The sequence below is a fragment of the Pithys albifrons genome, chromosome 7, assembly GCF_047495875.1.
Source record: "Pithys albifrons albifrons isolate INPA30051 chromosome 7, PitAlb_v1, whole genome shotgun sequence".
Taxonomy (NCBI): domain Eukaryota; kingdom Metazoa; phylum Chordata; class Aves; order Passeriformes; family Thamnophilidae; genus Pithys; species Pithys albifrons.
The window spans coordinates 46,532,056-46,558,826 of NC_092464.1; the positions used below are offsets into that span (position 1 = coordinate 46,532,056).

The following is a 26,771-nucleotide window of genomic DNA, read 5'->3' on the forward strand; positions in this document are numbered from 1 at the left end:
AAACTGATCTAGTTGAAGATGTCCCTGCTCAGTGCAGGGAGGCTGTGCTTGTGAAACTATCTGTTGTTACAAAGATGAGAAATTTTATCTCAGATACACTAACTGAAAACATTCTCCCCATTTCACAGAGGATAAGAAACAGTAAGGATAGAGAATGTTTTGTAATGATACAAAAATCTGTGAAGAAGAAACACTTTGCCTGAATTGGGTGAATAAGGGATTTTTACTGAAGAAATATATGAAAAACTTCTGTGGAAGTTTGTAGCATATGAACAAGATCCTTCAAAGTACAGCTGAGACTGTCTTTGAAAAGGCAACACAAACGTGCACGCTGCTTATTCACAAAGTGTTTACACCTTCCATGTTACAAAATAGCCACATTTTCCCACATGCTCCTCTGAAATGCCTGATTAAAAAAGACAGTGAACCACAGTATCCCATCTGCAGTAGTTTATCACATCTGTAAATCCAATTTAAATCTAGTTAGAACAGGAGTGTGAGACAATAAAGAACAGCGTAAGAGCAGTAAAAGGAGCCTGGAGTTGACAACTGATACCCTATATATTCCAAAATACCAAAATGAAGATAAAAGCTTTAAATTAAATTAAACAGTTCTGTAAATGAGCAATAAACACATCTAAGATAGCACACATGTGCTCTTCTGTCCAGTTGCCTCCTGGAAGGAATGGAGTGACTTGAGACTGCAGTTTACAGGATTTTCTGTAGGATGGAGTTGGCAACTTCCAGGGATTCATCTTTCACCAAGACAATATCATAAGAGTCCATATATTTTTCCAGAAGCTCATCTACCTAATTGCAAAAGTGATAAAGAATTAATTATTAATTATTGAAAGACTTTTTGTCATTAAAATATTGCCCAATCTTTCCACTAAATTGAGGGAATGAGCCATGCAAATAATGTATTGGTCCTACAAGTGAATTCCACAGGAGGACAGAGTAGGTGTGGTCTGACTGACAACTGTGCATGGATTCCAGGATGTAATACCTCACCTTTATTCCAGGATCTCAGACATAAAGATACTGAAAGAAAAACTACTTCTTCAGCTTCCCAAGAGACGGGGAGATACAGAAAATCAGATTTTTTTCTCTCATGAATGCAAATGGTTGTCCATTTTAACTTTGTAAATACAGTTGTATGTCACTTAAGAAAAAAAAGTAAAAAAAAAAGAGGAGAGACTGCCTAAATCTGTTATTTGGAAGAATACAATTTTGCTCAAGTATTAATCAGTATAGAAAGGAGGGAGAGGAGCTACAGGAAGTTAAGATAATTAATTTTTACAGCCTCTGAACTTCTCTAGCAAAGACTTTTCTGGTAGTCATTCACTACAAAACCCTAAGCAATACACACCTGTGTTTTTGTAGCTTATGGGTTAGGAAAAAAAAAAGAAATCCATGGAAAATATTTGAAGTCTCAGAACAAACATGGGCCAAACACTTGGTTTGATGTCTGAAGTGTATTATAATGAACCTGTTTCTAACTCCCAGTGTTTAGTTCAAAGCTTACAAGGTTATGTGAGGCTACTTACTTTGTCATTGAGATAGCCAATCTTAAGAATGTGCTCAACGTTTGCTACTCCATCTGCCATACTCAGGTCTCCCTGGGAATCACCCAGCAGGATGATATTACTGTTGTCTTTTAGTTGTTTGAAGTACTCTGTGTTCTTCAAGGCACCATCATGTTTGTTGTAAACATGAATCAATTCTCCTTTAAATCCTTTTAATACTCCCTATTAAAAGAACAGTGAAGTTATTTCTAGTATCGAGGCAAGATAGACTCTAGAAGGAAATAGGTGCTATTACTGTTGAGCTAACATTGAACTGTGTAATCCCTGATGATGAACAAGACAAATTCCTGTTAAACAGCACAGTGACTGTACCAGCATTGCTAGGACTAGACAGACAGCGATTCTCCCTGCCTGGAGGAGCAGCACAGCAGTCCTGGGCTGTGTGAGGCTGTCATTAAAGGCAATTAGTGGTATTTTAGTCACACCATGCTAGTGGTGTTTGAACTGTGATCATCTTCTTGCTCTTGGCCTCAGAGGGCCGAGCATGCATTTCCCAGATTCTCTATGGCAGGGTGGGTGGTTACATCTTGTAATGCACATAAATAGGTACTGAATACCACAAACAGTCATGTTGGATGTGTTATCTCATACGTACATTTTCATCAAAATCCATGAAATTGGAAACCACTTTGACATTAGAATGGTAGACCCCAGCCTGGTGGATTACTTCCTCAAGGATGTCCCCAATCCCAGCAGAAAATATAAACACAGGAATATTATGTTCACTGAGCTTATCAAAGAAGTTCTCATATCCTTCTCTGCAACACAGAATGTAAATGCAAACAAAATCTCAAATAAAGAAAGCCAAGAAAAGTCTGAGTTTTCAGAAGACAATCACATTATCTTTGGAAAAGAATTAATTTTCCTTGAGAATCTTATTTCATTTCTTCTACTTCATCTTTTCAGGTTAGAAAGAACCTTCAACCCAACATAAGGCACACAGTAACAAACTGCTCCATCAAGCTATTTGGTCCTGTTCTGGGTAATTTTTCCCCCCAAAACATCTAATCATGTTTTAAAGACTTAGAAATACTTTCTCCTCCCGAAATACTCCACAAGCAAGCAACTAGTAGAACTCTCTCTAGCTGCTATCAGGCTGTACATCTCCTTTCAATCTTCCTTCCTTAAATTTGTGACTTTCTAATGGGTTATTACTATGAAACAAACTTTGTTTTGTTTTTTAAATCCACAAAACATTTACTGTTGCTCCTTCCTGAAAGCTTTTTAGTGTTCAGTTCCCAATCAAGACTATTATAGTATTCCAGGAACAAGATAGTATTATCTCTATACACTTTCTCCACACAGAGATTGGTAGAATTTTACATTCAAAATAAAATGTTGTGAAAGTTTTGGAGGGAATTTTAGCTTATGAATGGTGATTCAATCTATATGGACTTAGGCTTTCAAAAGGGCAGAGACGGGATGCTTGTCTGTTTATAAAAGACAAGAGTTTAGTCAGTATTATAAACAAATACTTCCACAATTTAAGTTCTAACATCCTGTTTCAGGAGTCCAAAATTGGCAGTTTTAGGGAGCTTTCAAAGAGATGGGAGCAACAGCACCTTTTGAAAAAGGATTTAGCTGGCTTTTAAACTTGGCTGCAGCCATAGGGGAAGCACAATATTTAATACAACACATGAAACATGCTCCTCAAGTTTCTGCACTTTCATCTCAGGTAAAACTACTATATGGAATGTTTTTCAAAGGAACCAAGTTAAACTGTGCATTGCCCTTAAAGAAAAAGTGTCACCAGTACAATTTAAAGAGGACGAAAGTCTACAGAAACAAAGCTTGTAGAGACTGGACTAAAAAAAAGTTTCAGATCTCTGGTTTATATAGTGTGGTCATTGTTAGAGACAACATATAATGAGATACAATAAATAATAAAATGGGAGCACAGAGAGCTCACTGTGTTCCAAGATTAAGGGGTCACGTTCTTAGGAATGTGTGTGCTGCATTTCCACCCCCCCGTAAGAATCTACAGAAAATGCTCTGAAACAGTATAATTGAAACCAAAAGGAGCTTACTTCAGCATAACATCGGATTCCCTCACAATTTCTGCAAACTTCTCCTTCTGTAAGCCTTGCTCAATGAGTAGTGCATGAGATTTATGGTACCTAGAATATAAATAGAAAAATGGGTTGAACTTTGTTTACTACGATTCACTAAATGTTCTGATGAACAGCATCCTGTATGGGGCAATTCTGGCTTATTTTGTTAACAGCCAAACAGAACCAGTTGTTGCACAACACTTAAAGAGATTAATTCAATTAATGTGATAGCTAAAAGCTAAGTACTGCCATTAATTTGCTTTTAAGGACTTATTAAATCTAATCTTTGCACAGTTTGAATATGGGAGGTGTCTCTTACCATTCTACCATATATGGGTATTTCTCTTCAATAGTGAGAGCTGGATCAATTTCAATGGCATAATAGGTTTCTTTCAGCTGCAGTAACTGAAAGGGGAAAAACCACCAGATGAATAATCTATTTCAAAGAAATAACACTTGGTATTTGGTCTAACAAATCAAAGTAACTTTGTGCAGTCAGGGAAGGATGATGGCTGTCTGTGCGACAAACCAACTGCTATGAAGTTTTTTGTTTACCTTTTTCCGACATTCATCTGTGATGATCTTGGAGTTATCAATGATGTCTGGGGAGGGGTGAAAAAGAAAGAGTGTTAAACAAGATGGTGTATTCCTTTTCCTTTGCTCTACAGCACTGTAAATGGCACAGATGACAATGTTTGATGACATACCAATATGTTTCCTCAGAACTTTTCTTACCAGCAACCAGTAAAAGGCACATTTTTCTTTTTAAGTTTATGAAAAGGCCCTTCCCCTCATCTCTGAATTACATTGTCAGTTACAAGCTTTTGTATCTGTTTCTTGAGATTTAACTGTTTCTGAGATCATCCTGCCACATCCTGTATGGCTTAGAGTTCCCACTTAATCAGTAAATGGATTCTCTTTGTTCTTAAAGACTACGGCATGGGGATAAAAATGCCAAGACTTCTACGGAGTTCACTGTCTGGCTCTTGCAGGTGTCAGGCTATTATGGGCATGTAAAAGATAGTCAACCCTACCATATACAGCCACTGACATCCTAGAGTTCAATACTTAACACTGTAATTGTGAATGTCAACTTATCTGATTTTAATACACATTGATTTTGATTCAAATATATATACACACATAAAACACAGTCATTAGAATATTACTTAATTAAAATGTACAAGTCAGGTAACAAGTCAATATAAAATGTCACATAGTAGGGAATAAACTGGATAGAAAATTAAAATATGTGAAAAACTAAAAGGAGTGAACAAATCAATCTATATTAAAAAAAAAAGTACTCACTATGACAAGTTGGACATCTTTTTCCATTGTAGGAAAATCTACTTAATGTCATATCAAAATCTGTAATAATCTATTTAAGGAAAGAAAAAGCAAAGCTGTCTTACAATGCGGAGGGACAAAATAAAGAATGGCTAGAAAGTCTGAGCAATCAAAGCAGCTGAGTGGCACGTGTGCCACAGAAACCTCCTGTCCTACTGAGTCTTTGCAATGCAAGCTAGCATATCCCAGAAGAGTAACTTGTTGCTAACAAAACTGGTTTTCTAATTCTTTTGGTCAGAATAGTTCCTGAATTTACTAAACTTTTATGTTTAGGTCATTTATTTAATTAGAGTCTGTATGAATTACAGTTGAATCAACAAGGACTGTTAAAAGATTTCACATGTCTAAGTTCTGGAGATATCTTGACTTCTGAGATATATATATATACATACAAACTTAGATTTTTTGGCATGTACCAACAATCCCACAGTTGCTTTTTTTCCGAACTGGTTAGATCTTCTACTGTCTTTACCTGAAGTTTGGCAGCTCCACCTTTGATGAGGCCACAAATAATCTCCTCTACTCTCCCTGGGTCCTTAATATGGACAGTCTTCTTCTGAAACTCTGGCATCTGCAGAGAGTAAGAACAAAGACATAAACAGGCTTACTATTGGACAGTAATATCTATAAACAGTTTCACATGACATCAAGACATGCTCAGGACAGGCAGATGAGTAAGAAGAAATAGAAAATACTCTGGATATATTAACTGATCAGACTGCATACAGTGCTGTTTACTTTCAGCATCAGTTTTCATTTGTTTTCCTACTATCAGATTTATTCAGGAAGTTGACACAGCAGAGCATTTAATTAATAATTGTATTTGTAGGAAATAAGAGAGATGTCTAGAAATGACTCAAATGTGTCACTGGGAGAGGGTGAATCTTAAAAACTCTTTGTGCAATTAATATGCCCTTAGAGTCCTAACAGAGATAAAGAAGACAAACTGATTTTAGACATCCTTGAGAACTCTGTGTCACCTGAGTACTCCAACACACCAAGGCTGTACAGCAATTGCTGCTCTGGAGCCAGTCACCAATCGTTGCATTACCTACTTCTCTGCACACTTTGAAATAACACATGCTATCTCACCACATACTCCTTTTGAATGAAGTATATTTCTGGAATATTAGGATAAATGATAAATTTGGTGTAAAAAAACAAATCCAAACCCCCCACAAACCCCTCATTCCTTCCCAAACACCCCCAAGCCCATGTTCACTCTGAAAGTTTATCTTCAGCCTTTCATTAGTGGTAAAAGAACTACTTATTTACAGGAATTTGCCAATGTAGGCTGTACTTCCTTTCTTTACAATCACATATTGACCTATTCTAAAGCAAAGGCATCAGACACTTGCAATGTGTGTAAATGGGCATTTATGAGCAGTAAACTTTATTTTCTGTCTGTAGAACTTCAGAGATGATGAAGTGCTCGGAATCACATTTTTAGCATTCTGATCATTCAGCTTTCCTTTGCTTATAGCCAGTATGTAACCTTTGCTGCAATAAACTAATTTAAAAAAAAAAAGGGGGTAACTTCTATTTCCAGGCACATTTCTGGACCCAGAGTTCTTGTATCACCAACTGTTAGTAAGTCACACAGTGCTCTTTCTCCCTGCTCAAACTGCAATTTGGTTACCATTTAAGAAAAAGGTGGCATTTTAAAGTATTGCAAACATATGTTTTTGTAATGGAAAAGACAAATACCTCAGAGAAAAGAAGGAGCTGGAGATACCTTTAAATATTGGCTCTAGTCCACTTTGTCCTCAGGGAGGAGCAAACTATTGTAGCCACATCCCTCTCAGCAGGTACTGTCTAAGCCATTCTTCAAAACCCCCACTCACATATCCCTCACTTTCCTTAATGTGCATTTTATGTTCAGAAGAGCTTCCTTGATCTCTCTTGAATCTCCTTTACTGTAACTGTAGGTCATAAAATATTCTTTTTCACTGGTGCTCACTGGAGATGTTTTTCCCTTCTTCCTGAATGTAAAATATCCAGGTTTCTTCAGTCTTCTTTTGCAGAGCACAATTTTCTAAACCTCTGATAACTCTTGATGTTGTCCTGGCCCATCCTCTTGAACCATCTTGTTCCTGAAACACAGCACCCCTGGGTGTGGGTATAACCTTTCTGCTATGCCCTTGGCTGAAGGGCCACCTGAGCCCATGTCTTCAGATAAATATCTTTGCATATACATTGAAATACACATGCTGTGTTACCAGTAATGTGGTGAGAATGATTCAGGTTTAGCTGGTAATGACCAAACAGTCTTCAAAATTACTCCTAGCCAAAACAGGTGGTTGGACAAAGTGCTAAATTTTACATTTAATCTTGGTTTGTATCTTTTCCTTCACATCAGTGCTCCTGTCTTTCAATATAACAAATAATTCTAATCCCCAGAGTGCTTACAGCTACTTTCTGGCTGATATCCTCAAAGACACTACTAAAAACAGAAAATAGAAATCCTTCTAGAATTCTGAGTCTCTGATAAATTTCCAAGGTTTTCCACCATTCAAAAATTTTCACCTATATCAGAGTATCTTGTCAAAAATTCTCGAGTCACTACCGGGGTATTCACTTCTCCTTTGATTTCTAAATCTCATAAAGAAGCAAACTGGATTAATTCACTTTAGAAGAATCAGGGTTGTCCTTTGTCATCCTGTGGGAAAGACATTTTCTCTAGAAGTGGTAGCTCCTAAGCCAAGATCATTGTTCCCTGTGTGGTTGCAGTGCCTTGTTACCACTTCTGTTAGCACAGCAAATCCACAGAAGGTACATCAGAAGTGAATTCCAGCTGCATCCCAGGCTGGCAGTCACTGACAGCCGAGTGTTACCAAGAAAGAGAATTCCTGGAATCTGTCCATTAAAGAATTTGCTAATCTTTTGAGACAGATCTTTACAAAGCATTTATAAATATTCACAATTAGCAGCAGATTTAGCTTCATGAAATAACATGTTAACAATCTGCAGCTCTTTAAAGGTGTTGTATTTCTTTCATATGTTACATGGTGCTGCTAAACAAAAGCAAGTTTACCGCTTATGTGTATACAGCATTCTTTATAATGAAAGATAAAGAAATTTGACTGTGTTTGGTAATTTTTTTACTGTAAGTTGACTAATCTCATTCCTTTAACTTTCAGCAAATTATATATGTATTTTTAGATTTGGAATGCAGAAATTAAACAAAGCAAAATCTAAGTATGTGCTTTCCTAAGAAGCAGTTCAAGCATTATTTGGTTTACTTGGATACTAAGCAACAGATTTCACAATACAACTAATTTAAACAGATGTTGGGGAAGATGGAGAGCTCAGAGGAAGAGACTGTATGAGGAGAGTTGCATTGTTTGGTGCCGTTCCATTTCAGGTGCTGTTTCATTTCAGACTGAGCCCTTTCGTAAGTTTCTGAAACAACCCAAGGAAAAACCTTGGTAAACACTTCAGTGGATCTCGTTAAACAAGACATTGCTTAAGATTTTAGGTATGATGAAAGCTTCCTGCTTTGATGTTGCAAACTGATACTCCTACTCAAATCAGTTTATAAAGTTATTTCTAGTACAGTTTTCATTTTTACACAAGAATTGATGTCAGTTGAAGAGTATTTTAAATTAGAAGAGGGAAGTCTTCTGCAGCAAGTATAACCCAGACAATTTCAGTATCACAAGCACTTCCACAGGAAAACCCAGGTCTTCCTCACAGATGTGGCACTTGATAAAGCCTCAGACAAATACAGTTAGTTGAAATACCCACCTTACCCATCACTAGTTCCTTATAATAAAATTTGCAACTGAACATTAAGTAGCAATTCTTGTATTTAGTCTTTACCATTATTATAGCACAGCAAATGGAACTGTCTAATGGATGTCTAAAGGAAAGTGCAGTCACCAGTTTTCTGGCAAACTGTCTCCTTCAATGTTTTACACTTCTGCCCTGTCTGGCTGTTGTTCCATTGTTGTATATTTGCCATTCTTCACAGCTGGAAGAGAAAAGCAGATTCTGGCTGGAAAGAACTGGTAAGACAGATAAAAAAAACAAAGGGTGGGAAAATGCTAATAAGGAAAGTTCAGTCAATTTGATAAAATATGTGTTTCTATTTATTCTTTAAGAAAACTCCAGGAGTCAACTCAGTGTGTGCATAAAAGGCCCCAAATTGTGATGCACCAGTTGGTTAGGAAGAACAGAAATGGAGAAACAGCCAAACCAAAAACTCCACAGAATCTAAAAGTTTTTCAGAATAAGGAGCTTCTACACACAGAGCTCAAGCTATATACGCACAGGAAACAGAATTAATATCTCATTATGACATCTGAAAATACATCATACTGAATCATGTGAATGCCCCTATTTATTCTGTCATTTTATAAAAGTGTGAGAAGAGTTTTGCTTTCTTATCAAGGACAGCTATATGCTACTGAAATGGCTCCGAGGCTGGTATCTCTTAAAACACATGTTAGAAGATAACAACTCCCAAAGGTAATTTGTGGTTGGAATACACACTCGCCACAAATACATTTAAGTTTCTCGTCTCCGACATTTTTAAGGAGCCCTTGAGAAAAGGAAGTAGAACAAAACTGAAAAAGATTATTTTAAAGGTTGAACTTAGTTAGATTTATGAAAAGGAAAAACTATCTGCTTGTTTGTGATAGCAGGTAACCGGAATAAGGATGTAGGAAACAATTTTGTAGCTATCAATGTTATAGTCATACCTTGAGGAATGAACAGTAATGGACTCACGCAGGTTTGGAAATCCCCCAGTCCTACAAACCACAGAATGCATCATTTACAACAAGGGTAGTTTTGAAAATCACAAGTAGTACATGAGACAAGCACCTGTGTAGCTGGGTTAAATAAAAACAAGTATTTGCTGTAAAGACTGTACTGAATTCTAGTTTTGAAATGAAATTTCTTATATGCAATTGGGTAACAGAAGTGCAAGCAGAACTGCTTTTATATTGTATCCAGGTGCTGCTTAATGTATCCATTGTTGTCTCAGTATGTGAAACGTGTGTATCTAAGTGCCTGCTGTGTCTGATTATAAAACAAGAGCTGGTGAAGAGACCTGTCATTTATTTCAGTGATGTAAGTGAATTTACAGCTGTCATAGTAAGCATTTCCTATCAGGTATCCCAGGAAATTAATAACTGATTGTGTGCACAGGGAATAATGTCATATTCTGGAGTTGGGATTATACTGAACTTTTTAATTTACTGATTGCTGGAGGTAGAGCAGCTACACCCATTCCCCTACCCAGTAGGACCCTTTGATTAGAACAAAAAATAGAAAAAATATTAAAAATAATGTCAAATAAAAAACTTCAAGTTAAGGATGACTGTGGGACCTTCTGTTGTTTTCACTGACAGTAATTTTAAGTTGGGAAGGATGAGTTGATGAATGACCTGCTATCTTAACTACATAGAGATATGGCTCATTTCACAATCCAATCCAGACACAGCCTGAAATGTTACTAGTAATAATGAAAACTGTAGGAGGTTGTCAGCAAAGTCTGCCAAGCAATGCCTTGATGAAGGACAGAAAAAAATGGAGCAGAGTATTTTTATACTGATTCCCTGTAAGCCTACACGACTTGGCAAATACAAAGTTTTCTTATTTTACAAAGACTCATCCAGTATGGAAGCCTCCTAGGGATCACTGCTAAGAAAACACTCTGGATTATGGGTGGATAAAATTTTAAGGGAACTTCTCTACCAATTTCAATGATTGACTGAGTACTTTGTTGGGGGTCAGTAATTCTACATCACAGTAAGAACTGTTCTCACACTTATAAACGTATTAAAAATATTCTGCCAAATTTCAGATGACCATAATGTCATAAAAGTGATACAACAATGAGTAAGATTTAGCTGTAATGCTGTTGACAGTCTGTGAATTTGAAGTATCACACACTTTCTATTTTTCCACTTTGTTGGTAAACCTGCCTTAGACTAGACTGTGTTCCAAATATGTTATCTTTTGGTACAGAGCACACACAGGGGTGGGCTGGCAACCAGAGGGAACTATCAGTGTTATTTCTGAACATGGAAAATGCAGATCAAAGTGATAAAATGGATAGGATTCAACTATTTGTAAATTTTATTTCTAGTCTATGGTTGACAGCTTCCGCATAAATGATATAAACCAAGAATAAATGACATTTATTTTGGGAACTACAGATGCCAAATTCCAAGGTCTGAGACCAGCTATCACACACACTTACTTATGGACATGTTCCAAAAAAGGCAGGGCATGGCATGGCATCAGTGATAACTGTGACATTTGATACCCAAAAGTTACAGAAAATTGATTTGGGTGTTCTTGGTGGAAGAAACCAGCAGTTCAGTGAAATTATAAAGAAAAGCGGCACATTTCTTGATTTATGTATTATTTTCCACTCCTTTTTTTGCCTTTTAGTATTATTAGAGAACATTATTTACTCAAATCTTTCTAAAAAAAAATCTGAAAAAGCATGCAAGCTTCTTGATGTAACTTCTGCTGTTTGCAATGTGTGAGTTGCAAGAAGCAGTGGAGCCACAACAAATCCCACAGGACGAGGGCGTGGGTATCTCTTCCTCCATATGTATATGCTCGTAATGTACAAAGCAAGACTGGCTTTAATTCAGACAGTTTGAATTTTGTTCCATGAGTGCAGCAAAGGTTTCTTTAGCAGCTCCAGCTGTTAGTAGGGCTCATGTTTTAGACAGAACACCGAAAGCTACTGGGCATGGTGCAGTCCCATCGGTCACCCCGTTATGTGCAGCCAGTCAGAACTGAGCACTGACTGTGCACTCTGCGAGCACAGCCTGAGTGCAGGACAAATACACACTAATTTATAATTACTAAAACCATAATATATTTTATATTCATATCATGCAAGCTCAGGTATGGTTAAGAAACCCTTAGTAAGCAGTAATTACCAAATTACTATTTTAGCAGTTCTGCCAAGAAATAGCCTCAGGACTATGTATCTAAAAACGAAATAGGTAAATATTATTATTTGAATGAAACAACAGAACACTGAGTATCTTCTCAACTGCTTGATAAAGATACCCAGCAGAGGTTATATGGAATAACCTGAAGTGGGTTCACTGCCTAAGCTACTTTAAGACATGGAATAGGATGCATACCAAAAATGGTTTTTCCTGTTTTCTCTTGTTTATTTATTTACATATTTTTATACTTAATATGCCAGATTCTGATACTTAGTTTGGAAAAAAGAACACTGCAAAAAATCTGGAGAGAGTTCTTTCACAGAAAACATGACAACAGCGTTTCCCCTTGTGTTTTTAAAGGAGAGTACCTGTGCGTTGAGCTTAGGGCACTCCTGATTCTTCTGTCCTTGATTTTGTCCTACTGCAACAGCACAGGTGGCAAGCAGAGTCCAGAGATGCAGGGCTTGCATGCAGGCTGCCAACAAAAACCAACCAAATCCTTTTAAGAATTGGTCTGCTATATTATGTGATCTTTCTATTCCTGCTGTATAGAAATAAAAGCTGACATGCATGGACGTAGCAACATCACCCTGAAAATACCAACACTTAAGAATGCTCTGATACGTACTGAAAAACAGAGAAACATTTAAGCTGAATTAACCTATTCAATTCAAACTGACAAGTATATTTATTCCCTTGATGTTGTTGCCAAGTCTGCGCTACCAAATTTTAATTTAAAAATACAATTTGCCACACACAGTAAACAAGTGTAAGAGAGCCCTCAGCTCATAATCTTGGCTTAGAACTGCAGGCAAGACAGTCGGTACCGTGACAGAAGATGTGCACACTTACCAGAGGGTTTTGCAGGAGCAGCTGCAGAAGCAAAAGAAAATTCCTCTTGCTTGAGACACACTAATATAGCAGCGCAGGGTGCAGCTGAGGGCGTTTCCAAATGCAGCCTGACTAATCCCCGTGCAAAACCCCAGGGCTGTGACGCACGCCAGCAAAGCAGAGCGGGTTGTTGTGCTCAGCAGAGCAGCCCCACGGGCTCACAGATCAGCTGCTCCAGCAACAAAACCTTTGACCTTCACAGAACCAACAGCTTCCATGATGCAGCAGGCACATTTGGGCTGCTCACAGAGGAAGGCACTTGTTTTTCAAAGCAGAAGTTTACTGCTTTGTTACTTTTTAAACCTTTTACAAAATGTTTGCAAGTATTTAATTTAGTATTTGCTGTTGCAGAGTGCCACAAATTTCCTACAGTTCACTCACATGCTCTCACGAATGTTTACTAGGTAGCACACAGTTATTTATGTCGGAGGAGCAAATGAATTAATTAATCTTTGTTGTGGCTGTAATTATCTGTGTGATACTGAAACAGGAAATCCAGGAACCTTGTTTGTCAGGATTTTTGAGAGACAAGGCAGTCAGAATCCCTTCAGAAGTTTGTCGTTAGGCATGGTGCCTGATAAGAGATCCTAATTAGGTGACACAGATGATGAATTAAAAAGAAGTAGTTTTTTTAGTGTGAGAGGATGAAGGAAGTATTGATCAATCATATTTTACACTTTGAGGTTGTGCAAATGCTTGAAAGTGTCACATGAAGTTAACTCCTGCTACACCAACAGTGGAAGCTTTCCTGTACTACTCACATTCACCCTCAGGTTCATGATCAGGTGTCACTGACAGGCTGCTAGAACCAACCACAAACATCAGGTCAATTCGTATGTGGCCATCAATGTGACCAGTGCCACCATCAGTAGAGCTGAAGCAAGGGCAGGAAATAGTGAAGCACATACAAAACCTCTAATGCAATTTAAAAACCCTGCAATAGCAGGACTCTGGGAATTCATTAGTTATGAAAATTTCCTTCCGAGGAGGATATGCTGGTTTTCTGCATTAAAATAGAAATCAACAGATTTTTTTCTGAATGGTACATGGATCCATATGTTTAGTGTCTCCCAGGCACTCAGCAATAGGACAAGGGGGCACGGGCTCAAGCTCTGCCAGGGGAAATTTAAGTTGGAGATCAGAAAAAAATTCTTTCCAGAGAGAGTAATCAGGCATTGGAATGGGCTGCCCAGAGAGGGGGTGGATTCCCCATCCTGGAGGTTTTTAAACTGAGACTGGACGTGGCACTGAATGCCATGATCTGGTAAATGGCCTGGAGTTGGACCAAGGGTTGGACTTGATAATCTCGGAGGTCTTTTCCAACGCAGTTGATTCTATGATTCTATTCCAACTGTAGGTCAGTATGTACTCTCAGAATTCTGGCCTACAATGTACTTTCATTTTTTTTATTGATGTTCTCTATATTTTGAGCCAAGAAAGCTACCAGTAAATACTTCAGTTCATACAAAACATGCAACTTGAATCTACACTCATCCTCTTAGAACTGAACAAGATTCCTTCAAGTGTATGTGTTCGGGTCTGCTGTACCCTGAAGCAGCAGACTGTTTGAAAGTATGTTCAAAATATAACATAATAGTTGCAAAGACTAAATTGAACTTACCTAGCAGTGTTACTCACCAGGATTCAAAGCTCCCATTAATCTACTGTGAGAGCATTTGCACACTGTTGTAGAAGGTAACATACAGGGAATATCACCTTTTGTAGTATTTTAATACAGTTAGCATGCTTTGCATCAATATTTTCATAATAATGTTTGGGAAACATGCATAATGCAATATCATGAATAAATAGGAATTATTTCCACAACAAAAAGCTGTAGTTTATGTCAGTGCTGGATTTCCAGTTTAAAACACCCTTAAGAACAATGGACTAAAATGTGCTTGTGAGATGAATCATGTAGTTCAGGGAAAGGCATCACTTTATACGTTCAATTTGTGCAGTACCTGCTTTTGGGCTTTTATTATTTCAAAGGTGACAATGGTACTGACACATAAATGTGTCTTGTGAACCCAACTGATGAGATTGGGACTTGAGGGGTTGAGGAGCTGCCTGTTGATATGCTGGTTGATTCAGTGAGAAAATGAGTTCTAATACTGCTAGGAATTTGGTATACCAGACTAGTTAGAAAGCATTTCACATGAAGGATTAGTTTTAGTGAAAGAGCTCGAAAATTACGAGAGCAAAATTTATGTAAACATCAATGCAGCCAACACCTAATTCTTAGAGAAACAGTTACTGTATCTCTATCAATAACGTACTTTCACTTGAATGAAAATGCCATATATGAAACTCCTCCTCTACAAAACAAGGAAAACTCTCTTTGCAACTCCAAGAAATCTTTGTATTGAACAGTTTAATTACAACAGCTCCTATAACCACTCTGTTACTGCCGATTTGAGTCAGTTGAGTCTTTTATTTAGTGATTAACTTCTGGTAAGAGATCAGTTAAAATTACCACTCCTTTTTTAAAGAGAGAGAAATAACCTCCAGTACAACATTTCTACTCTTGAAACACTGAAGGTCATTTAAACATATTTTAAGAACCATGAACTAAAGAGGTATAGCTGTGTCAACAGACAGGGGCTATTTTCCGCTTTTCTCTTTGGCCGAGGGCCGTATCTCAACTACAGAATATTCTGTGCAGAAAAAGAGAGGAAAAATTAACAGCACTTAAAACATTAGATAATTTGTCATTCACGTAAGACTAGGAAAGGGTTCAATTCTATATATGCTGGTCTGTCAGGTGACCTTGGCTTGTGGAGATTCAGGATACTCTCAAAGAGTATGAAGCACTGCAAGTTTTAGTCTAAGGAAAACTGGTTTAACTGGTCCTTACACACCCCTGTCCCAAGTTGCATCTGTTTGTAGAAATACATTAACACAGCACAAGTTACCCAGGCGAGTTAGGTAACTTTTTTTTTTTAAGTAAAAAATTGAATACTTCAAGTAAAATGATACCAGCTTTTGAAGATGAAGAAAAAGGACATATTTAAGAGTAATTCTGCTCATTAGAGTATTTGCTACACAATTTGGAAATGATTGAAACCTGCCTGCAGTGTGTAAACATTGGCTAGTCTTTCCATGAGCTTACTACCTTTTACTCCTTACTACCTTTTACTTATGGACATGTTCCAAAAAAGGCAGGGCATGGCATCAGTGATAACTGTGACATTTGATAGCCAGAAGTTACAGAAAATTGATTTTGGTGTTCTTGGTGGAAGAAAGTAGCAGTTCAGGGCAATTATAAAGAAAAGTGGCACATTTCTTGATTTACGTAGTATTTTCCACTCCTTTTTTTTCCCTTTTAGTACTATTACAGAACATTATTTTACTCCTGTTCAGTGACTCTACTACAACCGAAGGAATTTGTTTATAACCCCATATATTTAGTATATTGCTCAACTTTACTTGAGCAATACCTTGCTTTATTGTAAGGATCAATTTTAAACATTAAAGAACTGCATTTGTTATCTAATTTTGCTTTTGTACTAAGTTGACTTGGTACACAGCAGCCCCCTTGATGTACTCTCATGGGACAGAGAAAGCTGCCTGAACCGTGGCATACTCAGGTTCCAAAACCAGGCAGAAAGAAGGAGCCAACACAAACCCAACTGTATTCAAACATGATTATTACCCATGCCCCAGTGAACTGAGTTAATGAGCAGCATTCTGGTTCCAGGAATAGCTTTTTATATTTGTGACAACTACACGGAATTTAAGATAACTGCTCAGTTTGACGAAGTTGGGGTGCATAAAGGTTTAGAAGGTTGTCTTGCAAGAATGTTGGATAACATTTATTGTTCCAGCACAGGTTTGGTGTAACAAACCCCATGCCAGCCATATTTACAGTTTGTATGATGCAATACAGAAGTATTATTGGTATATGAAAGTGTATGTTATGTGTATATGCAACAGAAATCAATACTTTATGCAACATTTCAAATCCTCTATAGGAGTCTGTGAAAAACCAGGGCCTGAATTTCCAGAATTTCATGTGATCTCCTGATAATTACTAGTCCAGGAAAAAATTTAGTCTGAGAGAAAAAAGGGGGTACAAAACATACCAAATCAATTCTACAGGTTTTGGGATGAATGAATACAGCTCAGGACAGGCATCTTTTTTTCTCTGATTGTATGTCAGGGGAATCATCTCATCTTTGAGCTTAATTCCCCTTCTCTCACCTTGGAGAGAATTAACCTTTGTAACTGGCAGGTTAAAAAAGAAGTATTGCATATTGTTTAGTAATCAGTGAATATCTGGAAGTGATCAAGTGATCTTCCGTCAGTAATCACGGATCTTGGAAATCCCACCCTATAAATGACATTCTACTTAGCCAAAATTTAATCTGATGGCTGTTTTTAGCTTCATTGTTTCTCTCCTGTCCTTGCAACAAAAAAATTCTAAATAGAAGTAAGCTCATATCAATACAATTTATTATATTACACTGTAATTATACAAATAGCTTCTAAAGCACCAAAATTGAAAGGAGAAATCAAAGCTCTGACACTCAATGCAGGGCAGAAGAAAACTGAGGCTTTTTTCTTGGCCTTCATAACTTATATTTCACTGGTGCCTATTCTCACCAATGCTTTCTGGAGAGCCCTCTCTATAAATCCATTATGAACCTGCAGCTTAAACACCAAATGCAGTTCTGGTTTCTCTGCCTCACAGGGGATAGAGCAGAACTGGAAAAGGCTCTGAGAAGCGCAGGAAGGATGAGCCAAGAGATGAGAACATTTCATACAATGAACAATTGAATATAAGAGAATTCTTCAGCTTGGAAAAGAAATTACAGGATGGCTTAGAAAGGGTTAAATTGTTCACTCTCTCTTCCCATGTAAGAAGTAGAGCTCATCAACTAAAATTAAGAGGAGGCAGATACGAAACAAATTAAAGGAGTCAGCTGTAAGTCACACAATTAAGTAGTAAATGTGGAATTCCTTTTGTCAATACTGTAGATTTGCACGGCCTTAAAAAGGTATTGGATAACAACATGAAATAAAGCTCATTTTAAATTACAGACTCTGCCTCTGAAATACAAGCTGCTGGAGGCTGGGAAATCATTCTGGGAAAAAAATAAATGACAACTCTCCCCATTCTTATGCTTTTTCTGGGTCTCTGCTATAGAACACCACAAGACAGATGGTTCTATCTGTGTCATGGAAAGGCAAGTCAAGACTCTCTATTTGTAACATGTGATGACAGGCAGAATCATTTGCTTTTCACAATAGTGTTTAATTGCAAATACCTTGTTTATTACCCCATCCTTCCTTTTTCTTGCCAGTTCTTCAGAGACCACAGACACAGAAAAATTCATTTTGAAAAATCAGAATTTTTTTATTTGAGTGGTAGCTTCATTTTCCTATAACACTGTTATGGAGTGTGTTGGGAGTCTGGCTAGTTGAAAGATCAACTTCCCTCTCATTTTACACAGAATCTCTCTCTTAAATAATGCTTACAGGTGAGGCTGCTGGTGCAACTAATCCTTCTCCAAAATACCAAGGCAAACAGCACAGAATTCTAAGAACTAGCAGTATGTCATCTATAAACTCTTAATTAGCTATCAGGTGTGCAAAAGCTCACCTTGTATAATGTAATTTTGATGAGCTATGCTATTTTCCCCCAAACTGTACATTTTCATGTGTACTTTCTGTAACTAATACTCTACATATCTGTATGTACATGCATTGAAAGAAGTTAAACAAAGGCTTGTTTCCCTGGAAGCTTCCCACGTAACACTACCTAGAATGGAACTTGCATTAAGCCCAAGGCTTGGACTGAAGCAGTCGCTGCTGATTCTCCTCTTATCTGCTTCTGAGAAAAAACCCCACACCTGCTTAGATTTTTTTTCCACTAAGCCTAAGAATGTTGTATCTAGATCAAATAAACTCTGACCCTTGAGTAGAGGAGTTATGGGACTCAGTTTGAAAGCAAAGTCAGCAGGACAAAGTTTAATCTACAATGCATTACCAGACACTACAATTCTGATGTAAGAATCCAGTGCTAATGCAATGTTCCAATTAAATTACACATTGAGACTAATGAACTTTTTAAGTGTTTGGTTCTCTTTTGAGTAGAGACCCTTTTTTCAAGTTCTTGAAAAAAAAAGTGTTAAGTGTAAGGATGAAATACAGTGACCACACACTCCTTTTAGAGGTAACAGGCAGTGTGATGACTTAAGGGATTGATAACATGAGGGATTGTTCTGCCTCTGTGTCTCATTGTTTTATGAGTGTTTCTCACTGCTTGTTCCATTCAGAGATGCAACTGGATGCTCCTTATTTCTTGCAGCTCTGTGTCCTTGCTTTCTAGAAGCGAGATGTGTTCAACACCAACCTGTAGTAATATTATCACTGCTATACTTAGCAGTCTCCCACTGATAATGTGCCAACACTGCTACGCTTTGTGCCGATTCCTGACTATCAGTTTCACAGACAATTTTTCCACAGTAACATGCAGACCAAAGGGAGGCTCACCTGTAAGTGATACATGTTACAGAAGCAGATGCAGTTCACAATAGTAAGTGTTGCACTAATAAATGCTGAGTGTAAAAATGACATTTTAGCCTCATAATTAGTAAGTTTCCAACAAGCAGAAAAGTTTTAAAGGAATGTTAATGATACATTTCTGTGGTAATCATTCTGTCAGCATTAAGGTAAAATTGCAAAATGAACTCCCAGGTAAAAAACCCTAAACTGCTATGAACTGCTAATAAACTTGAATTATTTCAGTGATCCAATTTGCAAGGCAGGCAAACAGATCTCTATACAAGGGTGCTGGAGGGAAGCTACAGTTAACAAGGGGGAAACAGGTAAGAATAAATACATTTGAACAGGAATTTGGTGGCAACACCAGCTCAAGAAGTCTGAAAGTATATTCAGACACTTAATGAATCTTCAGTGCCCATGTCTGTGCTTTGTCCCAGCCCTTAAAAAAAAGTATTTTAAAAATATAAATATTTTTAAAATATATATGACAGTAGAAGTCATATTTCCTTCCAGCAATGGGTATTATTTCCATAATTTATTGAAATGTCATTAAAATTATTTTTGTAATTAATTATTGTCTGAGATAAGTTGGTACAGTTCTGTATTCTTTTGTGGCATAAATGAATGAAAACAGAGGTACTTTTAGTATTTAAATATGGTTTCTTTGACCTGCATGCTGCAACCTTAAACATATGTCCACTTATACTGAAAAATGTCCCCTCTTTTTTAACATTCAAATAAAGCACTTTATTGACATTAGGACTGGCCAAATTAAAAAAAAGCCAGTGGACTTTCAACAAACACTGATTTTTTTTTTCTTGAACAGTCAGAAACTCCACACAACTAACCTAAGACACAGGTGACTAACAAAACAGCCCTGGGTTCCAACTTGCTGGCACACTGCCAGTCAAGCTGCTGAATGATAAACATGGGGCTAAGAATTTGCCTACTGCAATCATCTTATGTTCTCTGATGTTTCACAGCAGCTGACTGCTGGTGATTGATGACTTTTGGATAGGAGAAGGCGATGGACATCCAGCAGCTGGTCAGCATACCTGCTGTATGGAGACCTGTGCCCCAGGAAGGAGCAGGCACTGCAGATACACAGCTGCACAGTAACGGGACTGCAGGAAGGACATGCCCTAACTTTTATTTTCCACACCTTGCCCAGTCTTATCTGTCCTTCTATCTCTGCACAGTGGTTAGTTAGGAAAGGAGGCCAGGAAGAATAGCTGTGAACTACTCCTGCCTCTCAGTTGCGCTCAGCATGTGATGGGATCTGCCAAATTTCAGCGCTGAGCATCTGACAGGCAGCAGAGACAGAGCTGCCACTCTGGGCCCTCTGCATGCAGGGGCACTTCAGCTGCACGTGTCTGACCCGGGTCGGGCTGTGGGACAGGATTCCTGACAGGACAGTGTCCATCCCCCTTGCCGGAGCCGCCGGGGAAGGGCCGGCTCGGCTCGCACAGCACCACCTGCTGCTGGCGCTGCCCCGTGCAGCTCAGCACGGAAACCTCCGCAATTAATTACCGCCCGACAAACGCACCAAAATACAGCAATAAACTCCAACAGTCCACTTAGCTTCTAGTATTTTTCCTTAATCTCTCTCCAAGAATTCTCCTGTACTGTCCTCGCACAAAACACACTAGGCACGCACACACGGAGGAGAGTGGCGGGTGACGGCTCAAAGGCTCGGAACGTAAAGTGGAACCAGCCAACAGAGGAGAGATGTATTTTGCATTATGTAACTCCTGCAAGTGAAAATAAAAGGTAAGAGAGGTAAAAGGAAGCTCTTTTTCTTGTTTGGTTTGTTGGTTTTGGGGTTTTTTTAAGTTTTTTTTTAAGGCAAGACCTTCAAATGTTCAGGCATTTTTCAAGTTTCCAGACTTAAAACTGTGATGTTTTACATTTACAGCTAATATTGTCCTATCTATAAATACATGGATCCATACCGTGGGTCTCTTCAATGTCTATATCGATCAAGTTAGATATATTTCATAAAAACTGATAGGTTTTGCTAACTCAAGACTGAATGGCATGATTGAAATGCCTTGCAACTTTAATTCGCGATATGAACAGATTTGCAATATGTGTATGCAGACAACTGAAAGAACCTTATTACTGCTTATACTGTTTGACAGTTAAAGGTAACATGTTTAAAACTTGCAGTATTTGCTATTTGTCTGAAGTTGTAAAAAATGTAATAGAACAGATGCCATCATGGCTTAACCAGCAATCACAAGTTATCACAAAGAGGAGAAAAATCACTTAAAAACATGAGTTAACACATACCAAGCATTTATTAGAAGGTAAATATCTTCCAGAGCAGAGTGATTAATTGAAAGATGGCTTTTCTGTCTTGGAAAAAGGCTTCATACAAAAGATAAAAGAAAGAGCCTATACCTACAATATAAATTGTAGCCTGACATGACTCACTACTTGGAGCTCAGTTTTCAAGTATAGATCATCATTATGTTTTTGAGAACTGTTGTAAGTAGGATAAATGAATTCTAAAGAAACTAATGCATAATTAAGGTTCTTAATGATCTTCCCATACCCATTCTTTTTAAGAATGTGTGTTTCAAGACCTACTGAATTAAATAAAAAAACAAAGGCAGCAGCAATTTCAGAAAATTACAACCTGCTCCTGAAACAGAAAGTTGAATTGTAGGATCAACTTACTATACTAAATGAAGTAGACTATGACTATATATATAATCTGTTTAATAGACAACCTTTTTATCTTAACAATGAGAGGAGAAAATACTAGCATTAGGTCAATTTTTATTCTCCAAGGCTCCAATTTTTTACATTTCCAAGTGAATTATTTTACAGTGAGAATAAAAAACCCTGTTAATAGAATCAAGGTTGTATCAACATGTATGTGCTTAAGGTGTGTCTTGTCCTGTGTTAACCTACTTTATAAGCCACAGTGTAGGTGTCTTATGGTATGAATGGTGGCTTGTATTAGGCATGTTTATATTATGCATTATCTAAGTGGCACATGTTAATATTATCTCTGCAAACAACCTGCGGGCAACACAACTTTAAGTTTGTTTCAGTAACTGGTGTCTCTCTCTCTGTCAATGTCATTTTTCTACTGAGGAATACACTCTAAACAAAACCCAAGTTTTATAGAAATATTTATACGGCATCTCCAATAGTCATATAATTGGCTTAAAATGTTAACAATATTCTAAAAATTATTCTAATACTCTGACTGCTAGCAATGTAAGGGCTCTCAGTCACATGCTCATAGGTAGGGGCAGTATTAGGTCTCAGCAGCTCTTTCACTTTTCACTCCTTAGGTTCGTATCACAGCACCGTTGTCTTTGAACAGGATTATTCCCACATGAATCACATCCCTGTGTGGCTCTCAAGGTCACATTTTAAATATTATCACTGCAATACTCAGACAGTGACAATGTCCTGCAGTGGTGTCTTTAGAGAGTCCATTTTCCTTCTGTTCCCTTTTTATTGATTCCAGTTTACCCAGGCCCAAACTCTTCATGTTTGTACAGGCAAAAGAATGTATGAAGGAGTTTCAACTATGAACCATTTAGATTCTGGAATATGTATGATACACATTACATAGTCCTCTACTTTATCCTCCATTTGGAGGGCAACCTGCAGGAGTAATGTCACAGTTCCAAAATCAACTAGTTACTAGTAACAAGACAAGGACAAAGAAGTAAGTGATGTGTGATTCCTGCCAACTGTAAAGGTCTGTGTCCTTCCTCTGTGGCACAAATGCTCTTATGCTCTATGAAACAAGAACTTGGTCCCACCCCTGACTGGTGAGTAAAAGAAAATAATAATAATGAAAAAAAACCCCCAACACATAAAGCCCATAACAGTCTTAATCACAGAATATGTTCTTTTATTTCTTAGGGAAGCAGGCAAATAGCAGTTACCTCTCTGCTTATTTCTCTCTAGGTAAACTCTAGTAATGCAAAAATCCAAGCATTTCTTTTCCTCCCCTAACACAACAAAATGAAAACTGTTCAGAGACATTTAACAATGGCTGGTTGAAATGTTTCCTGTAAACTGACAAGCTGCTTTTAAGTTGATTTTTAGTTTGTTGTTGCTGAAATTTCATGCACAGTCTTTTTCATGTAATTACATCCTCTCACTTCAGGGATAGAATGGAGAAATAGACAAATGTAAACAATCGCCCAGATTTTTGGAAACAAACCTGGGAGAGGAAGTCTCAGTTTAAGGTATTCTGCTATTCTGTTTTGAACGAGCTCTATTATGTTTCTCATCCTTACAAGAGAAATACAACAAAAAGCTCCAATACTAAAGAGTGAAGAACAAGCTGCTAAAAACCCCCAGAGTTTCAACAACTCTGCTTATGAAACAGACAACAAAAGAATATACTATAGAATATATAGAAGAGGAGGCTCAGAGGTGACCTCATCACTGTCTAGAACTACCTGAAGGGAAGTTCTAGCCAGGTGGGGGTTGGTCTCCTCTCCCAGGCACTCAGCAATAGGACAAGGGGGCACGGGCTTAAGCTCTGCCAGGGGAAATTTAAGCTGGAGATCAGAAAACAATTCTTTACAGAGAGAGTAATCAGGCATTGGAATGGGCTGCCCAGAGAGGGGGTGGATTCCCCATCCCTGGAGGTTTTTAAATGCAGCTTGGCCGTCGCACTGAGTGCCATGATCTGGTAAAGGGACTGGAGTTGGACCAAGAGTTGGACTCGATGATCTCTGAGGTCTTTTCCAACCCAGTCGATTCTATGATTCTATGACTGTTACTCCATTAGGAAGTTTTTCTTACATTAACCCCCTATTTGAATTCAAGTAGGCTATTTCTGACAGGTGAGTGATTCTGAAAGACTTAACATTTTTCACTCTAGTTTGTGAACATCTGTTTGCTGCTGAACTGCTAAAAGGCTTTGTAAGGACTAATCAAGAAACTGAAGTCTATTGTCAGTACAACTATTTGCTATACAGGAATCCATGACAACTTCATTGAAAACTTGCCTGGGGCCTGAAAAACCCAAAATATTGAATGTTACTGTAAGGTTTAATCTTTTTTTAAAGTAGACATGAAACATGGTCTAAAAAGTTACTTTCAGAATCTAATTAATTATTAACCATGCCTTTAAATTAAATTGGCAACCTCGCTGCTTAATTTTGCTTTCACCTGAGTATAGGAACATTTATGACAGTTTCACAGAACTGGCAATTGGGCTGTGCAAAGTAATACAGAAGGCTCTGAGAGATAGTAGTTAACACACAGAGTAAAACTTCACGTGGCTGGCTATGTATTTACTATTTACTATATTTATATTTAATATTTATATTTACTATTAATGCCTCTGTTACTTCAGAAGTGGAGCTGAAGTAACTCTGCCAAAATTCATGAGTGTCTAAGGGAAACTCCCTGTTTGTGAACTACCGATTGTTAACGAATGCACAATATTAACACTTTAATACCAAACTTAAACCTTTTCTTTCCAAGATCCAGTAATTTTAAGGTCTTCATTAAGCTTGAATTTGTGTAACAGGCTAATTACTGTGCTAAGGGATTAATCTACTGAAATGTGAGCTAGACATTTAAGAATTTCTTGATTTTTATTATTCAGAAAGGAAACATGGTTACTCTTTTCAACGATTGAGAATCCTTTCCACTTTTCTTCACATCATTCATGGCATCATAACCCCTGATACTAACTTGTCTTACAGATACCAAGGTAATTCTGAGTCTAATGTGGCCAAGGTGCAATATTTCCCAAAGAAAACTTGACCCAAAAAATGTGCTGAAAATACAAGAATCCCATAATTTTAATCTAACACAGAAGACCCACCTCATGTATCGCCCACATATCTAAAAGGTAAGTTACAGCATCACACTAGAATTAAAAAAATGAAATGTTGTGTTATGTCACTGCAAATTTTCAAAAGAGTTCTGTAAAATCCCACTAACAGAGATCTTTTGTAGAAACCTCTCTAAAGTGGCAATGCAAACTTTCTGCTCTCCCACAAGCTGTTGTAAATGGGCTCAGAGAAACTCAGAATTAAGGTACCTGCCTCCAAACCATTGAATGGACTAGAAGCAGTATTTTTTTCAAGAGTAAGAATGATGACTCTATAATTAGTAAAAACTGGCAGTGAAATTCTTCCTTGGACCCACGTTATCACAACCTGCACTGCATGAATTCCCCTGGCAAATGCAGCAATGTATGGCCAAGAGAGCAGTCAGGCAGCTCACAGCTTACACACACAGTCTTAGCAAAATCTGTTTCCACGTGCAATTTAAAATATAAATCCGAGCTTTTAGTAACGTTTTGCAGGAGAGATCCCAGAATACCCACTAGCCAACATCGACTTGACAACTCCAGTCCAGTTCTTCAGTGTGACGGTGTACAAATCACAAATTTTGAAGTATTTCCACATTATCAGCGTGTTGCCCGCACTAAGACCGTGACTGATCTTTAGCAGATATTTAAACAGCACCCTAAATAACAAGTTTAACAAGAGCAGTAGAGAGGGAGCGAGCTCCATCTTCCTTTTATAGTAACTCTGAGCAGGCAGTCCCTCCCAGTCTCAACAGATGGTTGAACACGAGTGTGTGTGTGTGTGTGTCCCATTTTTCTTTTAAACAAGTTTTACAAGCAGGTTTTTAAATCCCTACCAAGACCTACAGGTACACATGTATCCCACAGGCACATATGTTTCCCATAGGTTCATAGGGCAGGGCAGGCCAGGGCAGGCCGGAGCCCTTTCCATGCTCCTGCCCTTTCCATGCTCCTGCGGTGGATCAGCCCTTTCCATGCCTCCAGCCCCTGCTGTCACAGCAATCCCAGCCTGGGCTCTGCGTCCCGGCTCTGCCCCTTGGATATTCCTTCGGGATTCCCGCCTGCCCCGCGGGAGCGGCCGCAGGGCGAGGGGAAGGAGAAGGGCGTGCGGCCGAGGGGCTGCGGGCCTCTTACCACGTACCATCTCGATGATCTTGGTCTTCTTACCCGTCTTCTTCTTCATGGTGAAGATGTACTGCGCCAGCACCACCCCGCCCACCAGCGCGCACACGCTGGCGCTCGCCATCGCTCCCATCTTGGCCACGGCGGTCCTGTCCATGGCAGGGGTGTCCGAGGGCCGCTGCGGGGCGGCGTGTCCGTAGCTGCGGAAGCTCGATCTCGATGTCGATCCCGGTCCCAATCCCGAACCCGTTCCCGGCACGGCCGCTCACACCGACACCGGCACGCCCGCACCCACCGCCCGGTCCGCGCCGGCCGCACCACGCCAGACTGAAAGGGGGGAGCGAGGGGCGGAGAGAGAGGAAGAGGCGGGTGGAGCTGGGTGGCCAGAGGGTCCTGCGAGGGGCTTTGAAAAATGAAAAGCACATGCCGTCGCGGGGTTTGGGATTTTTTTCCCTCCTCGCTCAGGAAGCTCAGAAGGAATGGCTCTCTCCCTCGCTCTCCCCCCGGCAGAGGCAGGAATGAGCCAGCCCAA

The 26,771-nt window shown here is 38.6% G+C and overlaps 1 protein-coding gene across 6 annotated transcripts; it reads right to left on the reverse strand.

Moving 5' to 3' along the window:
• Positions 1–435: 435 nt before the first annotated feature.
• Positions 436–26,558, reverse strand: NT5C3A (5'-nucleotidase, cytosolic IIIA). Of its 6 annotated transcripts, none has more exons than XM_071561392.1 (10): positions 26,285–26,558; positions 12,276–12,382; positions 5,457–5,555; positions 4,946–5,015; positions 4,193–4,239; positions 3,957–4,042; positions 3,614–3,703; positions 2,182–2,344; positions 1,548–1,748; positions 436–810 (listed from the first exon to the last, which is right to left on the reverse strand). In XM_071561392.1, exons 1-10 carry the CDS (start codon positions 26,394–26,396, stop codon positions 709–711), a joined length of 1,077 nt encoding a protein of 358 aa, XP_071417493.1. In that variant the 5' UTR covers positions 26,397–26,558; the 3' UTR covers positions 436–708. The 6 variants fall into 6 exon arrangements, with proteins under 6 accessions (XP_071417493.1, XP_071417489.1, XP_071417488.1 ...); XM_071561388.1 differs by having other exon boundaries at positions 26,259–26,334; XM_071561387.1 differs by lacking the exon at positions 26,285–26,558 and adding an exon at positions 12,760–12,864.
• Between the last annotated feature and the right edge of the window lie 213 nt (positions 26,559–26,771).